Genomic DNA, 27,710 nt, shown 5'->3' with positions numbered 1-27,710 from the left:
ATATACATATACACATACACACAAATATATGTAACATCTTGTAGTATAGAGTACTACATAAAGGCTTGTTAAACCTTTCCCTATATTGATGGTTAGACATTTCTAGATTTGCAGTACAAATAAAGCTGCAATAAACTTGCTTAGTTAGTGTTACCTAGTGGTCCTTTATTTATTTATTTATTTATTTTCAAAAAAAATTTTTTAACGTTTATTAATTTTTGAGACAGAGAGAGACAGAGCATGAACGGGGGAGGGTCAGAGAGAGAGAGACACAGAATCCAAAACACGCTCCAGGCTCTGAGCTGTCAGCACAGAGCCCGACGCGGGGCTCGAACCCACGGACTGCAAGATCATGACCTGAGCCAAAGTCGGCCGCCTAACCGACTGAGCCACCCAGGCGCCCCGACCTAGTGGTCCTTTAAAAATATGTGTTGTGCAGTGCATGGTGCTAGAAATTTATGAACATAATACATTTTCTAAAAGGATTACAGAAATTCACACTCGTCCTAACATATGGGTGAAAACTGTTGCTCATTAAATAATGCCATTTTCTGATAGCACGCTGCATTAAAGATCATTTCATTTTTTGTTGACTATTTATTGTTCCTACTTCTATGTATGTGTGTGCTCAGAACTTTTGTATTTTTTGTTGAATTGCTTACTTTTTTATAAATCAGTTTGCATTGTATATATTATTAAGGATACTAAAAGTTTCTCTATGTCACGAACATTTTCTTTAGGTGATTTTCAAAAATTCTATTTGGAAATTCTTCTGACCATAAAGAAATTTAATTTCATGAGGCCAAATCTTTCATTTGTTTTTATCAAATCTGGTTTTCTGTCTTGCTTAAAATGGCCTCCCCTGTCCTCACAGTAATATAAATAGTACTTAAAATTCTATTCATATATTTTTATAATTTTGACTTTCATAGTTAGATCTTAGTTCTTCTGAAGTTATGTCTTTTATTTATTCCTGGTGGGTTGAATCAATACCGTTTAATTAATTCATTCTTCCACTGGTTGAAGTTCTCATATAAACTTGAATAATTGTTTGGATTCATTAAATCATTTAAATGCTAATTATCTAATCCTCAACTGTGATCATACTGTTTTGATTACTGTAACTATGTTGAAATTTATCATACATACCCGGTAAGATAATCTTCATTTTCCATTTACCTTCCAAAAACTTTATGGAAATTGTTAGTTAATAAATGCATTTTTAACATTTTTATTAAAAAATTTGCACACTTACAAAGAAGTAGAAATTATATTCAAAGTCTGCAATTTATACCCACTTCCTGCATTCAAAACTTGTTGACATTTTACCATATATTTTTACCTTTCTTTTGCAATGTGCCACTTGAATGTAAATTATAGACATCATGACTTTTATCCCCCTCATTGTGAATACTTAGAAAGAAAAAAATATCCTGCTGCCAGTTAAAAATATCCACGTTGGCATTTTGATTGTGGCTGTGTTTATAAATGTAAGTATATTGTCTTCAAAGACATTGGCATGAGTCTTTAATACTGACCACGTTTTATAGTTTGTCTACACAGGTCCTGTCGGTTTCTTGGTAAAATTTATACAGTCGTTCTACAGATTTTTATCAGCTATGAATGTTTCTTCCCCCATTTTTAACTGGAAATACAACTTCCAGTCTACATAAAGTTATGAATGTCTGTATATTTCTCAATTTCACGTCATGTGTTTAGAAACTTTATTAGGTGCTGACACATTTATGTTTGTTGTGTGTTCTTGGTGATTTGCCCTCTTATCGGGGTGAAATCAGTTCTCTTTTTGTCTGTAACACTTCTTGCTTTGAGGTCTTCTGTGTTACGAGCCACCCCAGCTTCTGTATGCTAACTGTTTTATTCTTTTCCGCCCCTCTACTGTCATCCTCCCTGTCTCATTATTTACAGTGTGTCTTGTTCCCAGCAGTAGTTGAGGCCCGAAATTACTAACTTCACAATGGACCGTTCAGTCTGTCTGCATTTAAAGTTACTGTGTGTGTGGTTGTCTCATTACCTTGCTTGTTTTCTCTTTAACACTTTGTTCTTTGTCCCTCCTCTCCTGCCTTGAGTTAGCTGCCTTGAGTTTAACGTTTATTTACTATTGAGGGACAAAGAGAGACAGAGCATGAGCATGGGAGGGGCAGGGAGAGGGGGAGACACAGAATCCGAAGCAGGCTGCAGTCTGAGCCGTCAGCACAGAGCCCGACGTGGGGCTCGAACCCATGAACCTCAAGATCATGACCTGAGCCGAAGTCGGACGCTTAACTGACTGAGCCACCCAGGTGCCCTTTCTAACTGGCTTTTATCGTTACACCTCTTTATGTTTTAAGTGGTTGCTCTTGAATTTACAGTCTTCATTTTTATCAGGGTCTTTGAATTTCTATCATTCCATTTCTGTATAATGTAAAAACCTTAAAAAACAACCCACTTGCACCCCTTTTTGTCTTTTATGCTGTTGCTAAGTATTATACTGATACATTAGTTCTGTATCCCAGATAGGTTGCTAACATTTTCAATTAAATAGTTAATTGGTTATTAAAGAGTTAGAAAGAAAAAAATCTGTCATACATATTTTCCCATATATATATATATATATATACACACACACACACACACACACACACACACTGTTTCCAGTGCTTTGCATTTATTTGAGCAGTTCCAGATTTCTATCTGGTATCATCTTGTTTTAGTCTAGAGAACTTCCTTTAACATTTCTTAAAGTATGTGTTGACAGCAGTTTCTTTCGGCCTTTGTTTATCTGAAAAAAACCTTTATTTTGGCTTTACTTTTCAGAGATTTTTGCAGGACTTACAATTCTAAGTTGACAGATTTTCTTTTAGCGTTTTAAAAATGTTCAGTTGTCTCCTGGCCTTCATTTTTTTTTTTTCCTGATGAGAAGTCAGTGGTCATTCTAATGGTTATTCTTCTATATATATAACGTGTCTTTTTATTCTGGCTGCTCTTAAGATTTCCTCTGGCTCCTGGTCCTGCTTGAGGTCCTTCCGCTGAGCCGTCTGGGACTGTGGGCTGCCGATTTCAGTGACATGTAGACGACTTTCCACCGTTATTTTTCTTCAAATATTTTTTCTGCCCCATTTATCACTTTTTTCCCTGCAGCTCCAATTATGCATGTGAGACATCGCTTCATGCCATCTTAGAGGCTGCTAAAACTCTGCGTTGTGGTTTCAGTCGTTCTCTTCTCTGTCCCTCCGTTTGGGTTAATTGGTTGGTCTGTGTCTTTAATTCCACTGATCCTTTCCAGTGTTCTTCCCAGTCTGTTGTTAACTCCATCCAGTGGTGTATTTTAGTTTACTTAGCTTATATGGTGGGCTTTTCAGTTCTGAGATTTCTTCTGGGTTATTTTTGTAGCTTTTATGTGTCTCTGAAAATTCCTTATCTCTTCACCCTTTGTACTCAAATACATATTTTTCTGAAGATTCTTTGACATATCAGTTATTTACAAATTCTTCACACTTTCACCATCTGAGTTTTCTATGAACCTTTTTTGTTGACTATTTTTTTCTCCAGATCATGGAGTACATTTTCTAATTTTTTCAAAGATTTATTTACTGCATTGTGGATAATATGCTGTGTTATCTTTCTGGATTCTGTTCTCTTTCTCTGAAGATAATTGTTACTCTAACAGCCAATTAAATTCTTCATGGATCACTCTAAACTTATGGATACGTGCCTTTAAGCATTTTTAGGGTGGTTTCTGTTTCTGTTTTGACCTTGGTCCATAGTTCACTAAGGATATGAGGGAAATACGAATCCAGATTTGGGACCACAATCTCTGTGGCTCTCTCATGGTTTCACTTGTGAATTCTGTCAAACATTTATGGAAGAAAGAATATCAATCTTATACAAAATGTTTATGAAGAAGGGAATTGTAACCACCTTATTTTATGAAGCCTGCATAATCCTGAAACCAACATCTGACAAGCACATTACAGAAAAATCAAAGGGGCGCCTGGGTGGCTCAGTCGGTTAAGCTTCTGACTTCGGCTGAGGTCATGATCTCGCCATTCCTGAGTTCTAGCCCTGCGTCAGACTCTGCGCTGACAGCTTAGAGCCTGGAGTCTCTCTCTTTCAGATTTGTGTCTCTCTCCCTGCCCTCCCCTGCTAACACTCTCTCTCAAAAATAAATAAACATTGAAAGAAAGGAAAAAAAAATAGTAAATTAAAGATCAATATTCTTCATAGACATAGATGTAAAATTTATAACAAAGTCTAACAAATTCAGTCACAAAAAACATAACATAACAAGTGGCTTTTATCTCAGGAATAGCATTTGCTAATATAATTCACAGGAATATTCAAAATAAAGAAGAAACTATATGATCATTTCAAAAGATTGTAGAAAAAGCATTTGACAAAAACCCTTATTAATGGGGGGAATATCTAAGCAAACGAGGAATATAAGGGATCTTATTTCATTTCTTAAAGAGCGTCTTCAAAACACTATACCCAGTATGATGATAGTGGTATATAAGGGTTTTTTCCTCAAGTCTAGAAGCAAATGAAGGATGCCCACCATGATCACTTCTAGTCTACTTTGAGCTGGGAGTACTAGCCAGTGCATTACAGTGAGAAAAGGAATTAAAGGCATAAGAGTTGAAGGGAAAAAATAAATCTGTCCTTATTTGTAAATCACATGCCATCATCTACTAAAAATAAAATCGTAAGGAATCTCCAAAAAGTCTGCTAGACTTAATAAGTGAATTTAGCAAGTTTACAGGGATATATGGTCAACATTTAAAAAAAATCATTTATTTTTATATACGAATAGCTGTCAATTGGAAATTGAAGCTAATAAAACACTTTTACTTGCTATGTCATTTAAAAAAAACACTTGAATAGATTTAACATGATATCTAAATCTCTATTCTAAAAATGCAGAACAGTTTTGAGAGAAAGAGCACTATATGGCTAGACTGATGTGTCATGATTTTGAATTGCAAAAGTCAGTATTGCTAAGATGCCAATTCTCTGCAAATACTCCTCCAAAAATGCCAATCCCAGTTGAAGCCCTATCAGGCTTTTTTGTAGACATTGACAAGCTCACCTCAAATTTAGAGAGAAATACAGAAGGTCTAGAAGAGTCCAGACAGCTTTGACAAAGCAAAAGCCCAAATGGAGGACTTAACACTACCTGCTTTCAAGGTTTACTATAAAGTACTAGGAATCAAGACAGTGTATATTGGTGTTAGGGTAGACAAATAAATTGGTGGAACAGGGAACAGGTTACAGAAGGCATACTATGTAGCCAGTTGATTTTCAACTGATAACTGAATTATTTTCAATAATTCAATGGAGGAACAGATAGTCTTTTCAACAAATGGCTCTTGAGTTTACGGAGTTTTCAGTTGGATGATAGACTTAAATGTAAAAGCTAAACTTATAAAATCTCTAGAATAAAACATAAGAGAAAGCCTTCATGACCTTGGGTAGGCAGAGATTCCTTGGCACACAAAAAGCACTAACCTTCAGAGATGTTGGTCAAAAGGTACATGCTTTCAGTTGTAAGATGAATAATGTCTGGGGATCTAAGGTATAGCATGGTGATTCTAGTTAATAATACTGTATTTTATACTTGTAATTTTGCTAAGAGAGTAGATCTTAAGTGTTCTTATCATACACACAAACGTAACTGTGCTGAAGGATGTGTTAATTAATTTGATTGTGGTAATCATTTCACAGTGTATACGTGTATCAAATCACCATGTTGTACAACCTAAATATATACAACTTTTAGTTGTCAATCATATCTCAATGAAGCTGGAAGAAACAAGACAAAAACACTAACCTTCAAATGATAGATTGGACTTTATCATGTTAAGAACTTATAATTTTCAAAACAACCTTTAAGGAAGTCAGAAGTCAAGCCACACCATGGGAATGTGCCAAGCCTGGACCAGGTGCTGGATATGCGACAAAGAACAAGACAGCCACTTGCCCTACTTCTGCCCAATGCAGATTCTATAGAGAGACAAAGGGATGTTGGACTTCATCTGAGGGAATGGGAAGGTTGAGATACATTGAGACGGGAACAGCCATCCACATTGGCCCAGCTCAGCTCCAGACCAGGAACATCCTCAAAATAAAATTTTGTTCTAGGTACTGCCATGGGCTGAATTGTGTCCCCCGCCCCACCCCCCTCCCCCCAAAAAAACTCCTGTGTTGAAATCCTGGTTCCCAGAATGTGGCAGCATTTGAAGGTACAGTCTTGAAAGAGGTAGACAAAATGAGGCCATAGAGGTGGATCTTAATCCTGTATGACTGAGATCTTTAGAAGAAGAACTTGAGATACAGACGTGGCGGAAGACCGTGTGAAGACATAGGGAGAAGATGGCCACCTGCAAGTCAAGAAGAGCGGTCTGGAACAGATCCTTCCCTCATGGTCCCCACAAGGAGCCCACCTTGCAGACATCTTGATCTTGGACTTCTGGCCTCCAGAACTGTGAGACAGTGCTGTGTTGTTTCAGCCACCAAGTCTGTGGTGCTTTGTTGCAGCAACCCTGACACGAATACAGAGGCCTAAGCGAGTTTTCTGTCTTCTCCACTCTAAAGAGCCCAACTGACCCTGGGGGCAGATAGATTTGAGTTTGGGGAGGGAAGACCCTGGCCAAGCCTGGAGACTTCCCCGAAGCTTCCTGGGTAGGGGACAGCCACCTTTTGGGCCTGTTTGGCTGCCTTGTCCTGTCTCATCCCCACCCAGGTAAATTTACACCAGACACCTGTCATCCTTCTTGGATAGGTAGCAATTAGGTAAGGGAACGTCTCCTACCAGGCCATGGCCTACCGGATGTTCTAACCTTGGATCAAGAATAACAGTCCTGCAGGGAGGACTGGGTTCATTGCTGGGGAAAGAAACCCCAGGAATCGTACCTTTCGGCTTCTTGGGACAGTGGGGTATACTGAGATTCTCCAGCCATGACTCATGAAAGGTTTCATGGAGAAGGGAAGGTAAGAGAGTCATAATGACCATAGTACAAAGCAGTTTTAAGCTCATTTTCACTATAGTATTACATGGAATCAAAAACTGTATGGTTTGATCTTGTCTGTAATCAGAGCTGCCATGAACTAACACCCAAACCAATGGGGCAAGGTGAGCTTAGTGTCCTGACTCAAGCTGGGCACGTGCGGGCACATGGGCCCGTATGCAGGGTGGGAGCCTTTGAGCTTCACCAGAAGAGGCCTTCTTTCTGTTCCATTTCTGTTCCTTGGAGCCCTTGGAATCCCATGGTTGCCTGCCCCTTCAGTGAGGACGTCATCAGAGCTGGCCGGTGCCATTGAGAGAAGAGCAAGAGCCTTCAGCTCGCCAATCTCAAGAAATCCTGAGACGGAGACTCAACTGTGTCCTGGTAAGAAGAAACTGGCCAGGCTTTTGGGAAGGTGAAGAATTTGTACACGTGCCTAGAACTGAATAGTTTTCTGTTCTCGGTGTTTCTAGGCCAGAGCAAACGCTTGCAGCAGCAGAAAGACAGATGGACAGCATGGAGGAAGTCGCAGAATGGGGGGAGGGTACAGCAAGAAAAAAAAAACAAGCTCTGCTGTAGAGGACAGGAGATCAACTGATGCCGCATGGGGGTGGAGGCTCGGCCAGGGGCTTGTGCAGCACAACCAGGATTCAGAAGCTGGGAGAACTCCCCATCAGCCAGTCCTCAAGGGCTAGGCATGCAGTACTTTCAGGCACAGTGGTTGACATCAGCGTTTCCATCTGTATGCCAACACTTACTGAGTACCAGGTGTTTACAAAGTGTAATGCCAGCAGCAGAAGAGAGCTTCAAGATAGTAGCAGATTATTCTTTGGTATCCGTATAGGAGTATTTTGGGTTTGTATTTTACACTTACGTCTATGATCCATTTTAAGTCAATTTTTGGTGAAGAGTTTAAGGTCTGTGTCTAGATTCTTTTTTCTTTTTTTTTTTTTTTTGCAAGTGGATGTCCAGTTTTTCCAACACCCTTTGTTGAAAAGACTACTTTGTTCCACTGTATTGCTTTAGCCTCTGTCACAGATGATTTTCCTATATTTATGTGGGTCTGTTTTGGGCTCTCTGTTCCGTTGATACGTTTGTTTACTCTTTCTCCACTACCTCATTTTCTTGATTACTGTAGCTTTATAGTAAATACTGAAGTCAGGTAGTATCTGTCCTCCAACTTTGTTTTCCTTCCATATTGTGTTGGCTATCCTGGGGCTTTTGCTTCTCCCTATGAACATGTATTTCATTTTGTAGGTGATTCTAATGTAAACAGTAATGTGTTTTTAATTTCAAATGTCACTTGTTCTTTGCTGGTATATAGGAAATGATTGCCTTTGCTATGTTAACTTTGTATCCTGTGACCTTGCTGTAATCATTTATTAGTTCCAGAAATGGTTTTATTGATTCTTTCAAACCTTCTACGTTGACAGTCATACCATGTGTAAACAAAGACAGTTTTAGTCCTTCTTTCTTAAACAGTATATCGTTTATTTCTTTTTCTTGTCTTATTGCATTAGCAAGGACTTCTAGTACAGTACTGAAAAGGTGTAGTGAAAGAGAACATTCTTGCCTTGTTCCTGATCTTACTCAGAAAGCTTTGAGTTTCCCACCATTAAGTATGATGTTGACTATAGGTTTTTTGTAGATATTTATCAAGTTAAGACAGTCCCTGCAACCCCCATGCTTAGCTCATGAATGACTGTTGGATTCTGTCAAATGTTTTTACTGCATCTACCGACAGGATACTGTGATTTTTCTTTTTAGTCTGTTGGTATGATGGATTACATTAATTGATTTTTTGGGTACTGAAATTTATTTACATACCTGGAATAACTCATCCTTGGGATGGCATATAATTCTTTTTATACAGTGTTAGATCTGCTAATGTCATAGGAGGGTTTTTGCATTTATACTCATGAGAGGTACCATTCTGTAGTTTCCTTGTAATGTCTTTGCACAGTTTTGGTATTAGGGTGATGCTGGCCTCATGGAATGTGTTAGGACATGTTTCCTCTGCTTCTGTCCTCTGAAAGAGATTATAGAAAATTAGTATAATTTCTTCCTTAAATATTTGGTCGGATTCACCATCTGAATCCATCTGGGTCTGGTGTTTCTGTTTTGGAAGGTTGTTAATTATTGATTCAACTTCTTTAATAGATATCGGCCTATTTGGATTATCTGTTTCTTCTTGTGTTTGTTTTGGCAAATTCAAGACATCGGTCCATATCATCCACGTTATCAAATTTGTGGGCATAGGGTTGCTGAGAGTATTCCCTTCATTGTCCTTCTAGTGGCCGTGGAATCCGTAGTGACATTCACTCTCCCATTTCTGAGAATGAGATACAAATTCCTAGTACAAATTATCTCTTTGGTTTGTTGTTGTTGTTGTTGTGTTGTTGTTGTTGTTGTAAGTTAGACTGGCTAGGGAGGCTTATTTTTATTGATCTTTTCAGAGAACCCAGCTTTTGATTTGGTTGATTTTCTCTGTTGATTTCCTGTTTTCAAGTTCATTGATTTCTGCTCTAATTCTTACTTCTTTTTTTCTGCTTCATTTGGATTTGGATTTACTTGGCTCTTCTTTTTCTAGTTTCCTGAAGTAGAAGCTTAGATGTTTTTACTTTATCTTCATTAAGGTGTGCACGTATTCAGTGTTATCAATTTCTCTCCAAACACTTCTTTCCCTGCACCCCAGAAGTTGCGTAAGCTGTGTTTTCATTTTCATTTAGTCATAAACATTTCAAATTTTTTCTTGATTTCTCCTAGGATCTGAGTGTTATTTCAAAGTGCTTTATTTAATCTCCAGGTATATGGGGGATTTTTCCAGCTAGTTTTCTGTCACTGATAGCTATAACTAGATAAGTCGTTAATTCCATTGTTGTCTAAGAGCATGCCCTGCATGATTTCTATTCTTTTAAATTTGTTAAGGTGTATTCTGTGGCTTGGAAAACAGTCTGTCTTGGTGAATGTTCCAAGTGAGTTTGACAAGAATGTGTTTTCTACAGTTGTTAGATAAAGTAGCCTACAGATGTCAATTATATCCAGTGGTTTGATGAAGTTATTGAATACTCACGTGCCCTCACCGGATCTGCCCATTTCTGAGTCTCCAGATATAATCTGAAGTCTCCAGATATAATAGTGGATTTATCTATTTGTCCTTAGCAGTTCTATCATTTTTTTTCTTTTTTTAGTTTGTTTTGACTTTTGTTTAGTCCATGTCTACGGTGCAATATTGGTTTCAGAAGCAGAAATCATTGGTTCATCACTTCATACAACACCCAGTGCTCATCACAAGCGCCCTTCTTAATACCCATCACCCATTTAGCCCGTCTCCCACCGACCTTCCTCTGTCACCCCTCAGTTTGTTCTCTGTTGTTAAGCATCTCTTATGGCTTGTTTCCTTTTCTTCTCTCCCCACCCTTCCCATATGTTCATCTGTTTTGTTTCTCAAATTCCACATACGAGTGAAATCATATGATATTTCTCTCTCTCTGATTGACTTATTTCGCTTAGCATAATACATTCTGTCTCCATCCACGTCCTTGCAAATGACAAGATTTCGTTCTCTTTTTTTGGTGGGTGAGTAATATTCCACTGTATCCATTGTGTGCATATAACACGTCTTCTTTATCTGTTCATCAGTCAGTGGACATTTGGGCTCTCTCCCGAGATTGGCTGTTGTTGATAATGCTGCTCTAAACATTGGGGTGCGGGTACCACTTTGAATCTGTATTTTTGTATCCTTGGAGTAAATACTTAGTAGCACAGTTGCTGGGTCATAAAGTAATTTTATTTTTAACTTTTTGAGGAACCTCCGTACTGTTTTCCAGAGTGGCTGCCCCAGTTCGCATTCCCACCAGCAGTGCAAGAGGGGTTCCCCTTTCTCCACATCCTGGCAACACCTGTTGTTTCTTGTGTTGTTAATTTTAGCCATTCTGACTGGTGTGAGGCGGTATCTCGTGGTGGTTTTGATTTCTGTTTCCCTGATGATGAGTGACGTTGAGCATCTTTTCATGTCTCTGTTAACCATCTGGATGTCCTCTTTGGAAAATGTCTTTTCAGTGTCTTCTCATTTCTTAACTGGGTTGTTTGTTTTTTGGGTGTTGAGTTTGAGAAGTTCTTTATAGATTTTGGATACTAACCCTCTATCAGATATGTTGTTTGCAAATATCTTCTCCCGTTCCGTCGGTTGCCTTTTAGTGTTGTTGACTGTTTCCTTCTCTGTGTGGAGAACTGACCCCTTTATTATTATAAAATGCTCCTTTTTATTGCTGATAACTTTCCATGCTCTGAAGTCTGTTCTGTAATTAATATAGCTGTTCCCATTTTCTTATGAAGAATGTTCCCTGGTATCTTTCTCCTTTCATTGACTTTTAATCTACATGTGTCTTTATATTTAATCTGGGTTTTTTGTAGACAACATATGGTCTGGTTGGGTCTTGTTTTTCGGTCTACTCTGATGACCTGTTTTAATTGGTATCTTTAGACCACTGACATTTAAAGTAATTATTGATACAGTTGCGTTAATATGTGTCATACTTATTACTGTTTTCTATTCCTCACAGTTGTTCTTTGTTCCTATTTTTGTCTGCCACTCTTTTCCCACCTTTTGTAGCTTTAATTGATTATTTTATATGATTCCCTCTTCTCTCCTTTTTTGTATCATCTATCGTTCTTTCCCCCCTTTTTTCAGTGCTTGCAATAGAAAGATTTTTTCCAGACCCAACCCCCAATAAGAACATAAATTTTGCTCAACATGTTTCGATGTAAGGAAAAGCAAGTTAATACCATGATACGCCACTACACATTCACTAGACTGGCCAAATTAAAAAGATCAACGGTACCCAGTTGTTGGCAATGATATGGAACTGCTAAAATACTAATATACTGGTTGTGGGAGGGTAAAACGTACAGCTGCTTTGGAAAGAACTTTGGAAGTTTGTTATAAAACTAAACGTGTGTTTCTTTGTGATTCCACTCTTAGGTTACTCAAGAGAAATAAAAGCATATTGTTCACACAGAGACTCAGACACAAATGTTTACAGCAGCCTTATTCATGATATATCTAAACTGGAAGGAACCCAAATTCCAACAACAGGTGCATGGATAGTCACTTTGTGACATTTATACAATGGAGTACTGTTCTATCCAGCAATAAAAAAAAAAAAAAAAAATTAGGAACTGCCGATTCATACAACAACATGAATGAGTCACACAAATACTTTGTTGAGCGACATAGTGTGTACTATGTGAAAACATTTTTATGAAGCTCTAGAATAGGCCAGGGGCGCCTGAGTGGCTCAGTCGGTTAAGCATCCAACCCTTAATATCAGCTCAAGTCGTGATCTCACAGTCATGGGATCGAGCCACACTCGCAGAGCCTGCTTGGGATTCTCTCTCCTGTCTCTGCCCCTCTTCCTGCTTGTGTGCTCCCTTTCTCTTTCTTAAAAAATATATATATAATGGTCTTTAATCCGGCAGATGAGATCAAATGTCATTTCTGAGGGGATTAGGAGCGGATAAGCTCATAGAAGCAGCCCGTGGGATACGTGCAGTGATGGGTAAGCTTTTCGTCCAGTTTAGAATTGTTGGTACGTGAGATAGTCCCACATTTGGTGTGGCTTTGGTGGCGTTTCATAGATCTCTTTATGGGCATTTTGTGTCGGTGTATGTAAGAACTTGTACAGGTGGAGCCATTCTGTGCTGTCCTTAGAGATGGCAGGCCTAGCGTGCAGTCACAGTGGCTTTTCGTGCAGGGTCCGAACCGCCCTCGTGGCTGCTGCGGCCCGCGTGGGCTGTCCTCTAAAGCCCCCTACTCCTCTTGGGTTCCCACAGATGTCACTTCCCTGTGACCAGATGTCTGTTTCACCAGCCCTCCTTGTCACTGACCTGGCCTTGCTCCCAACGCTCCCGAAAGGGCACCGGCTACACCTGGACGCTGTTCCTGCAGGGGGCTACAGGCTGCCGGTGGAGTTCACCTACGCGGCAGAAATCGCTCAGCTGGCATTGAACAGAATGAACAGGTGCCATCTCCAAATTTTGCCGGTTTTCATATCTCACTCCTGATTTTCTTGCTTGAGCAATTCCGGTTCCAAAGAAACACGAACTGTTCCCTTCCCTGATCCCAGCCGTTAGCACTGCTGTGGCCCAAAGGACCGGAGCCTCCCTTGCCAGCTGTTCCATACTCACAGTGGCCAGGGGTTCTCTGCAAAGCCTTTAAAAAGGATGCTTCTCGGGGCGCCTGGGTGGCGCAGTCGGTTAAGCGGCCGACTTCAGCTAGGTCACGATCTCGCGGTCCGTGAGTTCGAGCCCCGCGTCGGGCTCTGGGCTGATGGCTCGGAGCCTGGAGCCTGTTTCCGATTCTGTGTCTCCCTCTCTCTCTGCCCCTCCCCCGTTCATGCTCTGTCTCTCTCTGTCCCAAAAATAAATAAAAAACGTTGAAAAAAAAAAAAAAAGATGCTTCTCCAAAGCTCCTTTTCTCTCTGTGAGTTAATGTGTGTAGCCCATAAGCTGGACGTATGTTTTTAAATAAACTTCATTGTGTGTCTGTTATTTGACTGTTAAGATGTTAGTAGATATTTGGGAGACTGGAATGAGGTCAGAGCCTAGGGAGCAGTGATGATAGGGAGTTGGAGACACTGAGTCTACCGTTCCCAGCTGGGTATGGAAATTGAACGAGCCATTCATTCTTCTTGAATTCCAGATATTAACCCAAATAAGGAAATGTAATAATAACCATATGAGAATTCATTTTTTTTATAATTTTTTTTTAATGTCTATTTGTTTTTGAGAGAGGGAGAGAGAGAGACAGAGCACAAGCAGGGAGGGGGCAGAGAGAGACAAAGACACAGAATCCGAAGCAGGCTCCAGTCTCCGAGCTGTCAGCACAAAAAGCCCAATGTGGGGCTCGAACTCACAGACCGTGAGATCATGACCTGAGCCGAAGATGCTCACCCGATTGAGCCCCCCAGGTGCCCCAAGTTTATTTAAATTTAATGAGAGAGAGAGAGAGAGAGTGAGCAGGGGAGGAGCAGAGAGAGAGGAAGACACAGAATCCGAAGCAGGCTCCAGGCCCTGAGCTGTCAGCACAGAGCCCGACGCGGGGCTTGTACTCACAGTCCGTGAGATCGTGACCTGAGCCAAAGATGCTCACCCGACTGAGCCCCCCAGGCGCCCCATAGAGAATTCATTCTTTATATTTCGTCATGTCTCTACCTGAACTCTTTTATAAAGTTAATTCTGTTTCATCTGGTCCAGCTGTGCGTTTCTACTTTTCTTCAATAGGACATCATTCATCATCCTTGACTGATGAACTTTATAGAGAACGGGGGGTCGGAGGGCGCTGGGGGGGGGCAGTATGGGAGAGCTGGGGCTTCCTTTCTGCCCATCAGTAACCCACCTGCGTGGAGTTCTGTGGTCCTGTGATCTTCCGCTGTGGGGAGAGAATTTTCAGGTTAGGACGGCTCCGAGAAGACAAATGTGTCCCCTGGTGAGAGGCGGATATCCGGAGCCCTCCTCCTTTCCCTTCCCTTTGTCCACTCCTGCCATCGAGTCATGCTGCTGTCATTGGACCGCCGTGGTGTCCTCCTCAACGGTCTGTCCCCATCTGCCCTGGCCCCTGCGGTTGTGTGCGTGATTGTCCATAGTGATCTCTCCACAACCTGGACCGTGTCACCCCCCTGCTCACATCCTCCAGGGTCTGACCTTCTGACTTGGAACAATGGTCTCCCCCCTTGTGTCCAGACCGGGCGGCACCCGATGTGCGCCAGACCGGCTTGTCGTTTGTTCCTCAAACACCCCACACATGTTCGTGACACATCAGGACTTGCATGCCTAGTCATCTCTCTCGGGACTCTCTCACGGAGCTTCGTGGTTTTGCCTCTCAAAACACTTTTTACAAACCTGTTCAGCGCAACGTTCGACATGGTTTTCTGCTTTTCCCTGTTAGAATGTTAGTTCTGGAAGAGCAGGGTCTACTCGGTTCGTTACTAGAACTGGGCCTGATCCATAGAGACGTTCAGAATGTTGGGAGTAAATAAATGTAGTCAAACCCCTGAGATTACTTACCACGGAATCATCTGTGACATTGCGTTGGCCTCGTTGTTGCTTTCGGTGGCTAGGTTATGTAAGGTCGCATCATCAGTACACTGAACCGTGACCCCCACCCCTTTGACAGTTGGTTGTTAGAATGCATTATGAATCAATCATCTATCCCCTTTGGGCCTATATCCCACTCGTAGAAAGAAATAAAACGATTCCATTTTACATTAATATTTCCAGACAACCGTGAACGTCTGATTTGTCACTGAGAATGAAAAATAAGTAATTTTACTTATTAAAGGCATTTAATAAAAAAAAATTGTAATCTGTTATTTATTTATTTATTTATTTAACAGTAAAATAACTACTGTTAAGTTGTTTTGTCTAAGTTGTTTTGACAGTAACATCTGAATGACAACTGGGTCGTAATCTTTTCAACCCTAAGAGTACCAACGTTACCGGTGAAATCCTTTCCAGGGAGAAAATTGGTTCCTTGTGTCTTACAGCGCCCGGTTCTGTTAACATGCCTTGTTTCATAGATTTATGAGCTAGAAAATCTTTTTTGAGACAAAGCTTATTAGAATATTTAGCCAAGAGAAGGAAATGTTGAGGTATATATGTGAATACAGATTGAATGAGATTGGATTATTTCAATCTTATGAAACAGAATAATCGGTTTATTTCATGTTCTATTTCTGTTTAATGAACTTCCCTGTTGAATAAGCAGATAATAAACTCACCCGTTTAGAAGCCCAAATCCAGAAATATTCTTCCTCGAAACCGCAAAATGATTAGGAAACTAGCTCATCAAGAAAATAGGGAGTTTCCTGATCACATTAAGGGGTTTGGATCTTTACATGGCATCTGTTTGGGGTCACAGGAAGGATACACAGAAGTCTCATCAACATTTTTAAAGTTACTCGTTCTGCCCCAGTAGAGACGTGTTCTTATGAAAAGTAAAATGGTAGAAGAGATCGTTACTGAGGCAAATGGCCTAAAGGAAGTGGCTGATGGGAAATTAAGGAACGTCGTGAGTGATCAGCATCCCAGACGCAGGTCACAGACAAAGCAGGGGCCCCCAGACGTCCAGGAATCGTGCCAACGGGTACCACTAGATCAGAAACTCTGCCAAAGCGACGGATAGGTGTTGGTGCCGTGTGCCCTGGTCGGCATGGGCTCTGGACCCAGGGCAGGACTGTGCCCCCCGAAGGGGACCATCTGTGAGCCACAAGCAGGCAGCCTTTAGGTGCCACGGATCCCAAAGACTCATTGCACTGAGCTGGCAATGGCCACATCTCACCTGCTACACAGTTTTGTATCTTTCTTCATCATTCACCTTCTCAAACTTAGGTAATTTGCTTCACAAAAGTTAAAGTCGGCATATGAAAATTCCTTCCTCATTAGCAGTTGGTGTGACCGTAAGTGTAGATTCCCTTCAGGGCGAACACACGTCTCTACACCACATCCCTTAAAATTATAGGGCGGACGTCCGCTGGAAGGCTTTAAGCAGTGTTTTCTTTTTCTTCGAGAGGAAGGATGAAACCAACCCATATTTGGAAAAGGGAAGTCAGAGTGTGGGTGCGAAGCCGTGGAGGTCGGGGTCCGCACAGCGCCCGGCGGCAGCCCCCCGCCTCCCAGCCCAGACTCGGGGGACAGACCCGTGTCCGCTGTGGCCTGGTCTCCAGCTGCTCACGCCTTGGGGACCTCGCTTCACTTCTTCGCACCTCACGTTTCTCTTCCAGAAACAAGAGGATCGGGGTAGATTGTTTTCTTCAAGGTTTCTTTGCCCCGTGCATTTCCAGAACTCCGTGGAAGGTGTGAATCTGGCCCAGTATAAGCGCAGTAGAGGACTTAGGGTTTAGGTACATGCCTGCATCCTCTCTGGTTTCAGCCGTGGTACCCAGGCAGCAGGGACACCGCCGAATCCTTCCCGCGGCAGGTGACAGAGGTGACCGATGCCCTTCCAGTTGGGCTAACACCGCGCTTTCGTTGCACTTACGTCCCTGCCTGCTGGCTTTGTACCGTCAGCTCCCTCCTCCTCGTCGCGAAGGAATGCCTGCTTAAAGCCTCTTTTTCCTGAAAATGCAGACGCCTTTCTAGCCTGTCTTGCCCACGCCACGCTGACCCGTTTTATGTTTCTGTGTTCCAGAGACCGTGTCATTGGTTTGATGATGACCGCCTGTGATCTTTGTTCCGTAACAAAACTGTGGCCGGTTACAAAACTGACAGCAAATGATATATATGCAGAATTCTGGGCTGAGGTATGTTTTCGCTTTTTATATGAACGCGGAAATGAGAACAAATTGGACGAGAACGTTAACGTGCGGGTATTTTAAGTAACAATATCTTAGTTGCTCTGGGTGCTGGTTCCTTCAGAAAACCGTTGTCAATCACGTGCAGTAGAGGAATTAGCATTTCTGCACAGATACAAAGACATTTACGCAGACGTACAGCCCATTGTGAGTCCCTCAGTGTCACACGCTGTATGTGTCCGCACTTGGAAATTTGGGAGATAATTCTCTTGTACCAGAGACGTACGAGTTTCTGCGAATATACCAGATAGTTAATTCAGCTGCAAATTAGGAGTTCTACTGAGCATGTGTGCTTTTAACTCCTAAAACTCCTGATACGTGAAACAACCGTGGATATTACTTTAATTCATACCTTTTCTTGACTGGATGATCTAAATTATCAGAAATTTTTATTTCTGATCAAAATATCAGGGTTTTATTTCTCCGTTTTCTTTCTGAATTGTCCACGAGTAAGTGGAATATTCTCTTGTTCAAATGACTCCGCAAATAGCGAGGCCCCTGCATATTCAAAGATTACGGTGAGGTGGGGAGAGTGAAACTAAACCTTCAGGTACCTCATTTGGTTGGAAGAAGTAAAATTAAATCTGAAGGGCGGAGAGTTTGGTAGTTGGTGATTCAAACCTTAGGCCTCACCTGTATGAAAGAATGGTTGTAAAAAGTAAAAACCAGAAAACCATTCAGTTGAAAATTTAGTAGAAACGATTTATGACATTGAATTGTTTTCATGATGGCAAAGAGAAAAATTTTTGCTGCGTGAGGACCGCAGGCCTCGAGCTGATTATACTTGTGTTATTTTTCCAGAATGCCTTACACATTGTGCATACACACTCTCGCGTGAGGTACATTCGGTAAATACCACATAAGGAAACTGGTCTAAAGCTAGCTTATTGTTTTGCAGATAATTTTATTTAACTGATCTAACCCATACTTTAATAACTATATTTGGATTCTAAAACACGAATGAAAATGTGACAGATGTGTTACGTAGATTTTTTTCCCTCTCTGTTCCGCACTGATGAAACGGTGCAGAGAGCTTGACCAAGCTCCCAGTGTGCCCAGGGACGCCGTCTTCACGGACCTCGTAGTCCATGAGAGGAGACGGATGTCGCTGCGTCTTGCCTGTTGACCTCCCTGGGGTTCGCTAGGTCCACTCTCTGCCCAGCATTCACCACGCCTCCCCGCTCCAAGACTTGGCCGCCCTGCGCCCAAATTACCGCAGCGTTCTAACCGGAGTCCTTGCCTTTTCGCTTGGAGTCAGAATAGCAGTGACTCAGAGTGTGGTCGTTGATGTCCTGCTGCTTGAGATGAAAATCCTGCTTTTGTACTTGGGGATGAAGCCTCGGCTTCATCCAGCCAGCCCCATGCCTCAGTTGCCCCATCTGGGGGCTAGTGGCCACGTTAGCGCTGTTTGCAATCTGCCCCCGCGTGCCGTTGTGATAAAGACCGAAAGCACGGACTTCATCTACACGGACCACCGCCCCTCCAGACTATGCCACGTCTCAACCTGTCTGGACTCCCTGACCCAAGGCCCTCTCGTCGCCACCCAGGGCGGCTCCCCTGGCCCCGCCCTGCCCTCCGCAGCCTTCCTGGGCAGGCCTTGCTCTAGGGACGGTCCCCGTTGTGTACCCTCCACAACACTCTGTTGTTTTCCTCGTCAGCATTTATCCTGGTCTGGGAGTACAGTACATAGTCAGGTCATTGTTTAGTCGAGATCCGTTCACGTACTGCACTCGCGGTATCCTCGAGCAAGAGGCCTGGCTAGCTTCACTCGCTCAGAACGGAAAACGAAAACGTTTGAGAACCCCTGACGTTAACGTTTAAAAGCGACCACACTATCGCAAAAGCTGTGCTCACGTGCCTTCATGTCGTTAGGACAGCTTCCTTTGTCCTGTACCTGGAAATCTTCGTGAGGGTCATTGACCTTTATTTCTGGACCTTAGCAAATCTAGGATGGCCTTAGTTCTGTGCATCTGACTTCTAAACGTAAGCATGATTGCGAAATAATTAAAATAATCGAATAATTAAGAAATGTGAGGGACATGGGGTAGTAAGGAAAAAGTTGGGATGTATTAAGAAAGATTTTAATGGTCTTTAACAAATAACTAAAAAAGAAGGAAAGAATGTTTAAAATCTGTAAAATGGGGACAATAATTTCTAACTCCCTAGTATTCCATGAAGGTTGAATGAAAGAATAGCCACCAGTCACCTACCCCAGAGGCTGCGACACAGTCAATCTTCAATATAAACATCTGTGATTATAACCTTTGCCCTGCTTACAGCCAGTTACACCGTTCTAGCAGGCTCGTGTTTCTTCTTGATACACAACATTTCTCTCTAGAGCCTCGCTCCGTCCCGTTCAACACACACGAAGACTCCCTTGAAACGTAAGTGAGGAGAAGGCCGCGAGGTCTGTTCCAGGCTCTGTTGGCCATCACTGGGCCTCCCTGGTTACTCCGCTCCTCTTGTTGTACCTGTCACTAACTCGCACACAGCGGAACCCGAACAGACGGCGTCAGGATAGACGCCAAACAATGATACGTTAAGTTTTTGTTTTGACACTTGCGTGGATCAGTAGCCAGAAACGTTATCCATTTTGAAGGAAATTAATGCATAAAGGGAACTCGTTAATGTCAGAACTTTGTGACCGTTGATAAGTTGAGCAATCTTGGCTTTCCCTGTTTATCTTAGGGTGACGAGATGAAGAAGCTGGGAATACAGCCCATCCCCATGATGGACAGAGACAAGAAGGACGAGGTCCCACAGGGCCAGGTATGGGTCCTGCTGGAAGGTCAGATAACGTGAGGCGCTCCCAGAGTCATCCGTGAATAAAAAGTACCCACCGTCCTGCAGAGCCTAGGCCCGGAAATCTTCTCTACTCAGGTGGAGTTTGCGGGTGGCCAGACCAGGGTCAGGAAGTTCTGGTTGGATTTCAGGAATCCACAGCTGCTCCTGCCTTCAGTTCTTGCTACAGATCTGAGCGCAGTAATCAGTGACTTGAAATAGAAGAATGGATGAATTTGAGTTGTTAATATTTTTAACAAGCAGAAAACCTTTCGTCATTGTGCAAAGGTATCCTTTAGAGAGAAGCGTTCTAGGTTTTGATCAGGTCCTCTCCTCCCAACGAGTAACGCACAGTGTCCTAGTGCACGTTGGGTTTTCTCTTCCGGTCAGTTCACATTAATTAATATTTTTTCAGGTCTTACCGCATGGTTGATGTCAGTTTTGTGATGTTTTGACAGCTCTGTGCCTTGTCAGTTCTGCGTGTGTGCACGTGTGGTACAAGGTACTTCCCAGACCCACGGTCTTTCAAAAGTACCGTTCTTCAAACGCCGTCACGAGGAAGTTAGCTGCGGACAAATAATTGTAACCTAGAATTTAGTTTAGAAAACATTTGAGAAAACGCACAGGATGATGGTTTGGGATGAGCTCTCAAGTTTTCCTACTTTACTTAGAGTTAATTTACTATTAATACAGCAGTTCAGGCAGGTCCACAGGTTTCGAAGACGCCAGCACAGAGAAAGGCAAAGGCCCTGTGGCTTTCTCCTCCTCACTGCCTTCCGTCCACGGGGTGCTCGCGTCCTTGGCCAGCTTTGCTGATGGGGGGGCCTGTTGTTCCTTCCTGCGGAACGTGCACCTGGCAGGCCTGTCTCGTGTGTATTTTGCAGTTTAGTTTCTTTTTAATATTGTTTATGGAGCTTTCCCACGTAGGTGCTCCTGAGGCCTGTCTGCCCTCCCTGGCCTCTGCTCATCCTGTCCTGTCCCACCATGTGATTAAGCATTTGCCTCTGTTTTCTTTAGTCACCCTATGTTTCATGGCTTTCTATTTGATTTGTTAATTCCTCTGAATCTTACCTTGCTACAATGGCTTAAGATAGGGATCTGACAAAGTTCTTTTTTTTTTTTTCTTTTTCAAATTTTTATATAAATTCTAGTTAGTTAACATACAGGGCAATATTGGTTTCAAGAGTAGAACCCAGTGATCTGTCACTTACATCCAACACCCAGTGCTCATCTCAACAAACGCCCTCCTTACTGCCCATCACCCATCTAGCCCATCCCCCACCCACACCCCTCCAGCAGCCCTCAGTTTGTTGTCTCTTGTGGTTCGTTTCCCTCTCCTCTTTTTTTCCTCTTCCCCGTGTTCATCTGTTTTGCTTCGCAAATTCCACATATGAGTGAAATCATATGATATTTGTCTCTCTCTGACTTACTTGCTTAGCGTAATACCTTCTAGCTCCATCCACGTCATTGCAAATGGCAAGATTTCATTCTTTTTGGTGGTTACATAATATTCCATTGTGTATATAAACCACATCCTCTGTATCCATTCATCTGTCGATGGACATTTGGGGTCTTCCCATAAGTAGGCTGTTCATAATGCTACTATAAACATTGGGGTGCATGGGCCCCTTTGAATCCGTACTTTTGTATCAATGATATATCTGATAAAGGGTTAGTATCAAAAATCTATAAAGAACTTATCAAATGCAACACCGAAAAAAACCCAAATAATCCAGTGACGACATAGGCAGAAGACATGAATAGACATTTTTTCCAAAGAAGACATCCAGATGGCTAACAGACACATGAAAAGATGCTCAACATCACTCATCATCAGGGAAATACAAATCCAAACCACAATGAGATATCACCTCACACCTGTCAAAGTGGCTAAAAGTAACAACACAGGAAACAACAGGTGTCGGCAAGGATGTGGAGAAAAAGGAACCCTCATGCACTATTGATGGGAATGCAAAGTGGCACAGCCACTCTGGAAAACAGAATAGAGGTTCCTCAAAAAGTTAAAGGGGTGCCTGGGTGGCTCAGTCGGTTAAACATCCCAACTCTTGATTTCAGCTGAGGCCGTGGTCTCACAGTTTATGAGATTGAGGCGTCTGACTCTGCTCTGACCACACTAGAGCGTGCTTGGGATCCTCTCTCTCCCTCTCTCTCTCTGCCCCTCCCCCGCTCGTGCTCTCTCTCTCTCTCTCCCTGAGTAGATAAACATTAAAAAAAATTTTAAGTTAAAAATAGAGCTACCCTACAATCTAGCCATCGCACTGGTAGATACCTACCTAACAGAGTTCTTTCTGAATAGTTAAGCTTTCGTCCCAGCCGAAAGCCCAGGATGGCTGAAGGTGCCGTCGGAGAATGGACCGTGTTCCAGCACCATTGAATTAAGAGAAGAGTCTGGCTTTATGCCAAAGTTGCCGAACCCATTTACAGTATGAGTTTGAGTGCAGATAGTCTGCACAGCAGCAGAAGGCAGAAAGTAACCACCAAGGAGAGTCCGCTCTTCTGTACCTTGGGTGCATCTCATTGAAGTTCACTTTTTTTTAAAGAATTTGGTAAGCCCTGGTTTGGGGGGGTCACCTCATCCAAAGAGGCAGTCATATCTGGTGGTAATTGTAGCTAGACCCTCTGTGTTCCCTGCTAACAGTCTAAAAGGTCTTTTTCATCCGGCCTTCAGTAGGCCAGTCTGGGCTGGAAGCATTTATTTCTACTGTGGCCTGAAATTCCTAATAAAATGTCCCTTAATATATTTTTTTGAGTGCCAGAGATCAAAAACTGTGAAATCTGGCATATTAAAAGAACTGTAACCTGAGAAGAACTGTGATATAGTCAATGAGATTTGTTGTAGGTCAAAAAAAAAAGGGAGGGAGATTAAGAACGTCTCAGGAGACCAAACAATGCACCAAAGGCCAAGGGTAACAGACCCACAAAACACCCTGTGCTGATTCCCCAATATTAAGTTATAAAGAGGCCTCCATGTAGACAAATAGCAGGTTTGACTCTGAAATGTCTGTGGTAGAAAACTAACTTTCTGGGGCGCCTGGGTGGCTCAGTCGGGTGAGCATCCGACTTGGGCTCAGGTCATGATCTCTCCGTTCCCGGAGTTCGAGCCCCGCATCAGGCTCTGTGCTGACAGCTCAGAGCCCGGAGCCTGCTTCGGATTCTGTGTCTCCCTCTCTCTCCGCCCCTGTCTCTCTCTCTCTCTCCCTCTCTCTCTCTCTCTCTCTCTCTCTCTCAAAAATAAACATTAAAAAGAAAAAAAAAAACAAAACTAACTTTGACCAGCAACAAGAACAGTACTTGAATTGATAACTTGACTGATCCATAGATGGAGTCTCACTGGCTGTTGCCCTTGGGTTTCGGTTTAACTTCTTTTCCTGTGTGTTATCTCAAAAACTACTTTAAGGCATTTCGAACGCCCTCCGCAGCGGTATTCGCCGAGCCCAGATATCACAGAGCAACACTAGAACACTTAATTCCGTAGTTAGGCTTGAGAAGTGGAAAAGTGGAAGCTTCGCTTGAGAAGCGGCATCTACTAGAGTCGCTAACGTGCGGTCTTGTGTCTTCTTGTCCGTGGCTCTGCACGGGGGCAGCTGGGCTTCTACAACGCCGTGGCCATCCCCTGCTATACCACCCTCACGCAGATCTTCCCGCCCACGGAGCCTCTCCTGCAGGCGTGCAGGTACGTACCACGGCGTAAGCTGGGATGTTAGTCTTATTTTATTTTTTTTTTTTTGGGGGGGGGGGCATCAGTTTTAAAAATGACTAAGACTCCATATAGGATTGTTCTGTCCCATCGGCGTGTGTCGTGCCTTCCCGAAGGTTTACAACGAACGTAATTTTATGGGCCGTGTGTTTTTCTAGGTACCAAGTATATGTTAAGGACATTCATAAAGTCACGCAACCGCCAAAAAGGAGCCAGAAGGCGTGTGGCTTGGGATTTGGTTTGTTACGACCCAGGGATCTATGGCCGGTGTGTGTGAGAAAAGACAGGGGCCGTGCTGTGTGCTCGAGGCTGCTTGTGGGGAGGGGCTCAGCCTCAGTCACACAGCTTATTAGGCACATGAGGAGCGGGAGCCAGCGTGGGATCTTCTTTCTCGGGAAGTTCTGTCTTTTCCCCAGAAGAGCTGTAAGCCGACTGTCACCCACCCCGGCCTCAGACGTCTCTGAGCCCCTTCACCGTCGCTCGCTTTTGAGGGATGAGCTCAGCTAAGGACATTGGAATTTTTGTAAGATTTCCATTTGACTTCGAGAAGAAGTCCCCTGTGGGGATGTCAAAGGGCTATGAGCAGAGCGGCCATACGTGCTGATATTCTGCACGTGAGCTGGTGTCCAGCTGATTTCCCTAACGACTTAACCGTGAAGCACCCTGGGGCTTGGGGTGGGCACACTGAGCGGGGGGCGGGGGACTGCGTCGACAGACTGATGGTTTTAAACATGAACGTAAGACATCCAGCCTATTTTGTTGAACCGTCAGACGTTCCGCAGTGGTTAGCTTATTAAAGTATCATCTTTTTACGTCAGGACTAAGCCCTGTGGACAACAGGGAGTTTGAACTAGGACTCAATCCTGATGGGATCAGTTGGAAAAGTCAGTGCCCCACCAAAGAGAAATCACTCAAAATCCAGGTGATTAAAGAGAACCTAGGCGACAGTGCAGTCTTTTCCTATCTAAACATTATCTGTGTTTTATGCTAAATACTTAGAACCAACAGAAGGGACTGCTTTCTATTATATTAGTATCCTCACCACGGTCAACACTGGGATTCTTGTCTCGGCAGCTTTGATGCATTCTTGCTTCGTTGTACTTGGCTGGACCACGTAATCCGTTAAAGGCCATTTTAACCTTCTTAACACTTAAAAAAGTCATCATGTATCATCGGTGTCCGAGGAAAGAGCAACATTAGTATAGGTCTTTTTTCCGATATGTCAAAAACCCCCTTTAGGCTCCGGGAAAATATCATGCGATAATGTGGCACAGAAGGTAAAACGTTACAGTTCTCAGGTTAGGTTTTTAGAGATTGCTTGTGTCCAGAGGCGTCTTCCCGTGCGTGTGCTCTGTATGAATTGTGTGTCTCACGTGGACTTTGTGTAGAAGAAAGCAAGCTGCAAGGCGGGAGATGTTGCTAAGATCTCTTCCCGGTTAACCACGGAGGCAGGATGTTGGTCCCGCGGTGGTGGCGGCCACACTGTGCCACACTGTTCCGGAAGGTTGAGGGGCAGTGTCTGCAGCATTGAGCTGCAGATGCGGAGAGAGAAGGGCTGGCGGGGGGGGGGGGGGGGGGGGGGACAGCCGGCACCAGAGGTTGCCAGAGCACGAAGATGGCTTTAGTGCAACAAGGAAACTTCCCACTTTTGTGTCACGTGTAACTTACGGTGAATTTTTATATGTGACACGGTGTTCAGAATAGGACCGCCTTCCGGTTTCGGGTATGACGTGACAGGGAGCCCAGGCGGCGCACTGTTTCCACCTGCAGAGCACGGGCTCCTGGCTGTTGGTGCTGTTGGTGAACTTTTTTGCTGCTGGAGCCTCCCTTCCTTTCCATTTCTCTCCGTGCTCCTGGGTAGTACTCCCGACGGCTTGTGCCCCTTTCCAAGTCAGCTTTTTTTTTTTTTTTTTAATGTTTATTTATTTTGAGAGAGAGAGAGAGAGAGCAAACGGGAGGGACACAGAGAGAGGGAGGGAGAGAATCCCAAGCAGGCTCTGCACTGTCAGCACAGAGCCCGACCCGGGGCTCGAACTCACGAACTGTGAGATCATGACCTGAGCTGGAACCAAGAGTCAGACACTTAACTGACTGAGCCACCCAGGTGCCCCTCCAGTCAGCCTTTCTAACTGATGAGGAGGTGGTAAGTCCCGAGCTGAGCTCTCCTTTTGTACCCTTGCCTGGAGCTTGTGGGAACGGGTGCCCCCCCAAGCCTTGGTGGCTTGAGGCAGACGGGTGCCCCCCCCAAGCCTTGGTGGCTTGAGGCTCTGCTGAGTAAGTCAAGGTGCAGGGCCACATCAGGGAGACCTAGCGGGGTCCTGCGTGGCCACGGCACAAAAGCCATTATCGGAGTCAGGAGGGCACCAGAAAGCCCTCTTGCTCAGCTATGCCTCAGGGCGGTGTGGTTAAATTCTGAGACCCGAGTCCGGAAATCCTTTTTCAAGCATCACCTGTCCCCGCATCTCTTATCCGTAGGAATAACCTGAGCCAGTGGGAGAAGGTGATCCGAGGGGAAGAGAGTGCCGTATGGGTCTCGTCCCAGCCGGGGGCCCACGAGCCATCCGAGAAGCTGCCAGTGAAGATGGGGGACTGACCGCTCCGCGACCAGCTGTCCCACCTGAAGACGCCCGTCCTGCTTCTTTGACTTTTCTTCCTTTTATTTTTGGGGGGGGAAACCTACACCTGGTAACTAGGCTGCAGACCTCTTCGACAAGGTGACATCGGGAAACACGGCAAGCGGATGACTCCCCGCCAGTCTCGTCTGTAACGCATCGTAGACGGTGACCAACCAGGACCACCCCGGGGCCAGATCGGCTGTCCACGTGACCCCGTTTGACCTGTGAACTGGCCTTTTCTAATAGGCACATATTGCTGAGGCCTTAATGGGATAGGACAACAATCATTCAGAAGGGGGTACTTTTCCATTGTATCTTTCTAGTGAGGGGTTAAAATGGTACTACTCTGATATTGTACTTTGGCTCTAACACCAATGTTGCTTTGACGTTGTTGGTTCTAAATAGGAATTTTTACATATTACTGTTGTGAATGTTTGTGTGTGACCTACTTGTAATTAGCGTGCAGTGTAGCAGACGGCCTCAGGACAAGCGTCATTGAGGGACAGCGTAAGAAGTGTCTTTCTGCAATCGGTGATGGACAGTAGTCAGATTCCTGTTTCAGAGCCTCGTGAATTAAAAGTTAGGTGGACGAAAGTGTGTTCTTTAGGTTTATACCGAAGGGCTTAGATGAATAGGTCGAACACTGAATGAGGTGGACTTTCTGTCCTGAGAAAAGAGGCAAGTATACACCATAACAAATCTCCGAACCACAAGTATCCACCAAAAAACGGCAAAGAATATTTTTCAGTTGGTGTTGTTTTTTTTTTTCCCATCATTGTAGGCAAATTTTCTAAACCCTTTGCATAAAGAACAAAACAAAAGCCAAGCATATGAGTCTTTCTTAACAGACAGGTCTTAGGGGATGTAAAATGTGAATTTTAATAATGATTTCTTTATATTTTCACTTGGTGTCATTGCAAAATTTGAGACTCACACTCAAAATGAGAGGTTTCTTCTACGAATTCTTTCATTAAAATACCATACGTTTCTCTTAAAATCACATTAAACCGTGAAATTTAAGTCGTGTGTAATTTTTACTTTGATCTGCCGTGCCCGCTACCCGCTCGTCCCCTTTTGTGCTCCTCAGTCGCACTCCCCACGCTCTCCGTCCGTGACCGGGAAGTGGAACCCAGTGCGGGTGCTTCGGGGCTAACTTCTGTCCTCTTTCCTCTGCTCGAGGTCAAGGATCTACACCGCAACCTGTGATTTGGAGAGTTTCTTCTGTATAATTTTGGGTAGACTC

General features: G+C 43.5%; 1 protein-coding gene across 3 annotated transcripts in view; it reads left to right on the top strand.

The window, feature by feature from the left end:
- The window catches only part of PDE10A (phosphodiesterase 10A), a 339,438-nt gene extending 311,951 nt beyond the window's left edge, over positions 1-27,487 (top strand). For all 3 annotated transcript variants that reach the window (XM_042940270.1, XM_042940269.1, XM_042940272.1), the window contains exons 19-22: positions 17,191-17,302; positions 20,042-20,122; positions 23,740-23,828; positions 26,328-27,487. In XM_042940270.1, coding sequence (XP_042796204.1) covers positions 17,191-17,302; positions 20,042-20,122; positions 23,740-23,828; positions 26,328-26,445 — 400 coding nt within the window. In that variant the 3' untranslated portion in view covers positions 26,446-27,487. The remainder of the gene's footprint in view (positions 1-17,190; positions 17,303-20,041; positions 20,123-23,739; positions 23,829-26,327) is intronic.
- The last annotated feature ends 223 nt before the right edge of the window (positions 27,488-27,710 follow it).

The sequence above is a fragment of the Panthera leo genome, chromosome B2, assembly GCF_018350215.1.
Source record: "Panthera leo isolate Ple1 chromosome B2, P.leo_Ple1_pat1.1, whole genome shotgun sequence".
In the NCBI taxonomy this organism is placed as follows: Eukaryota; Metazoa; Chordata; class Mammalia; order Carnivora; family Felidae; genus Panthera; species Panthera leo.
Note: the sequence above shows the minus strand (reverse complement) of the source record. Positions and strands in the feature narration are given on the sequence as shown.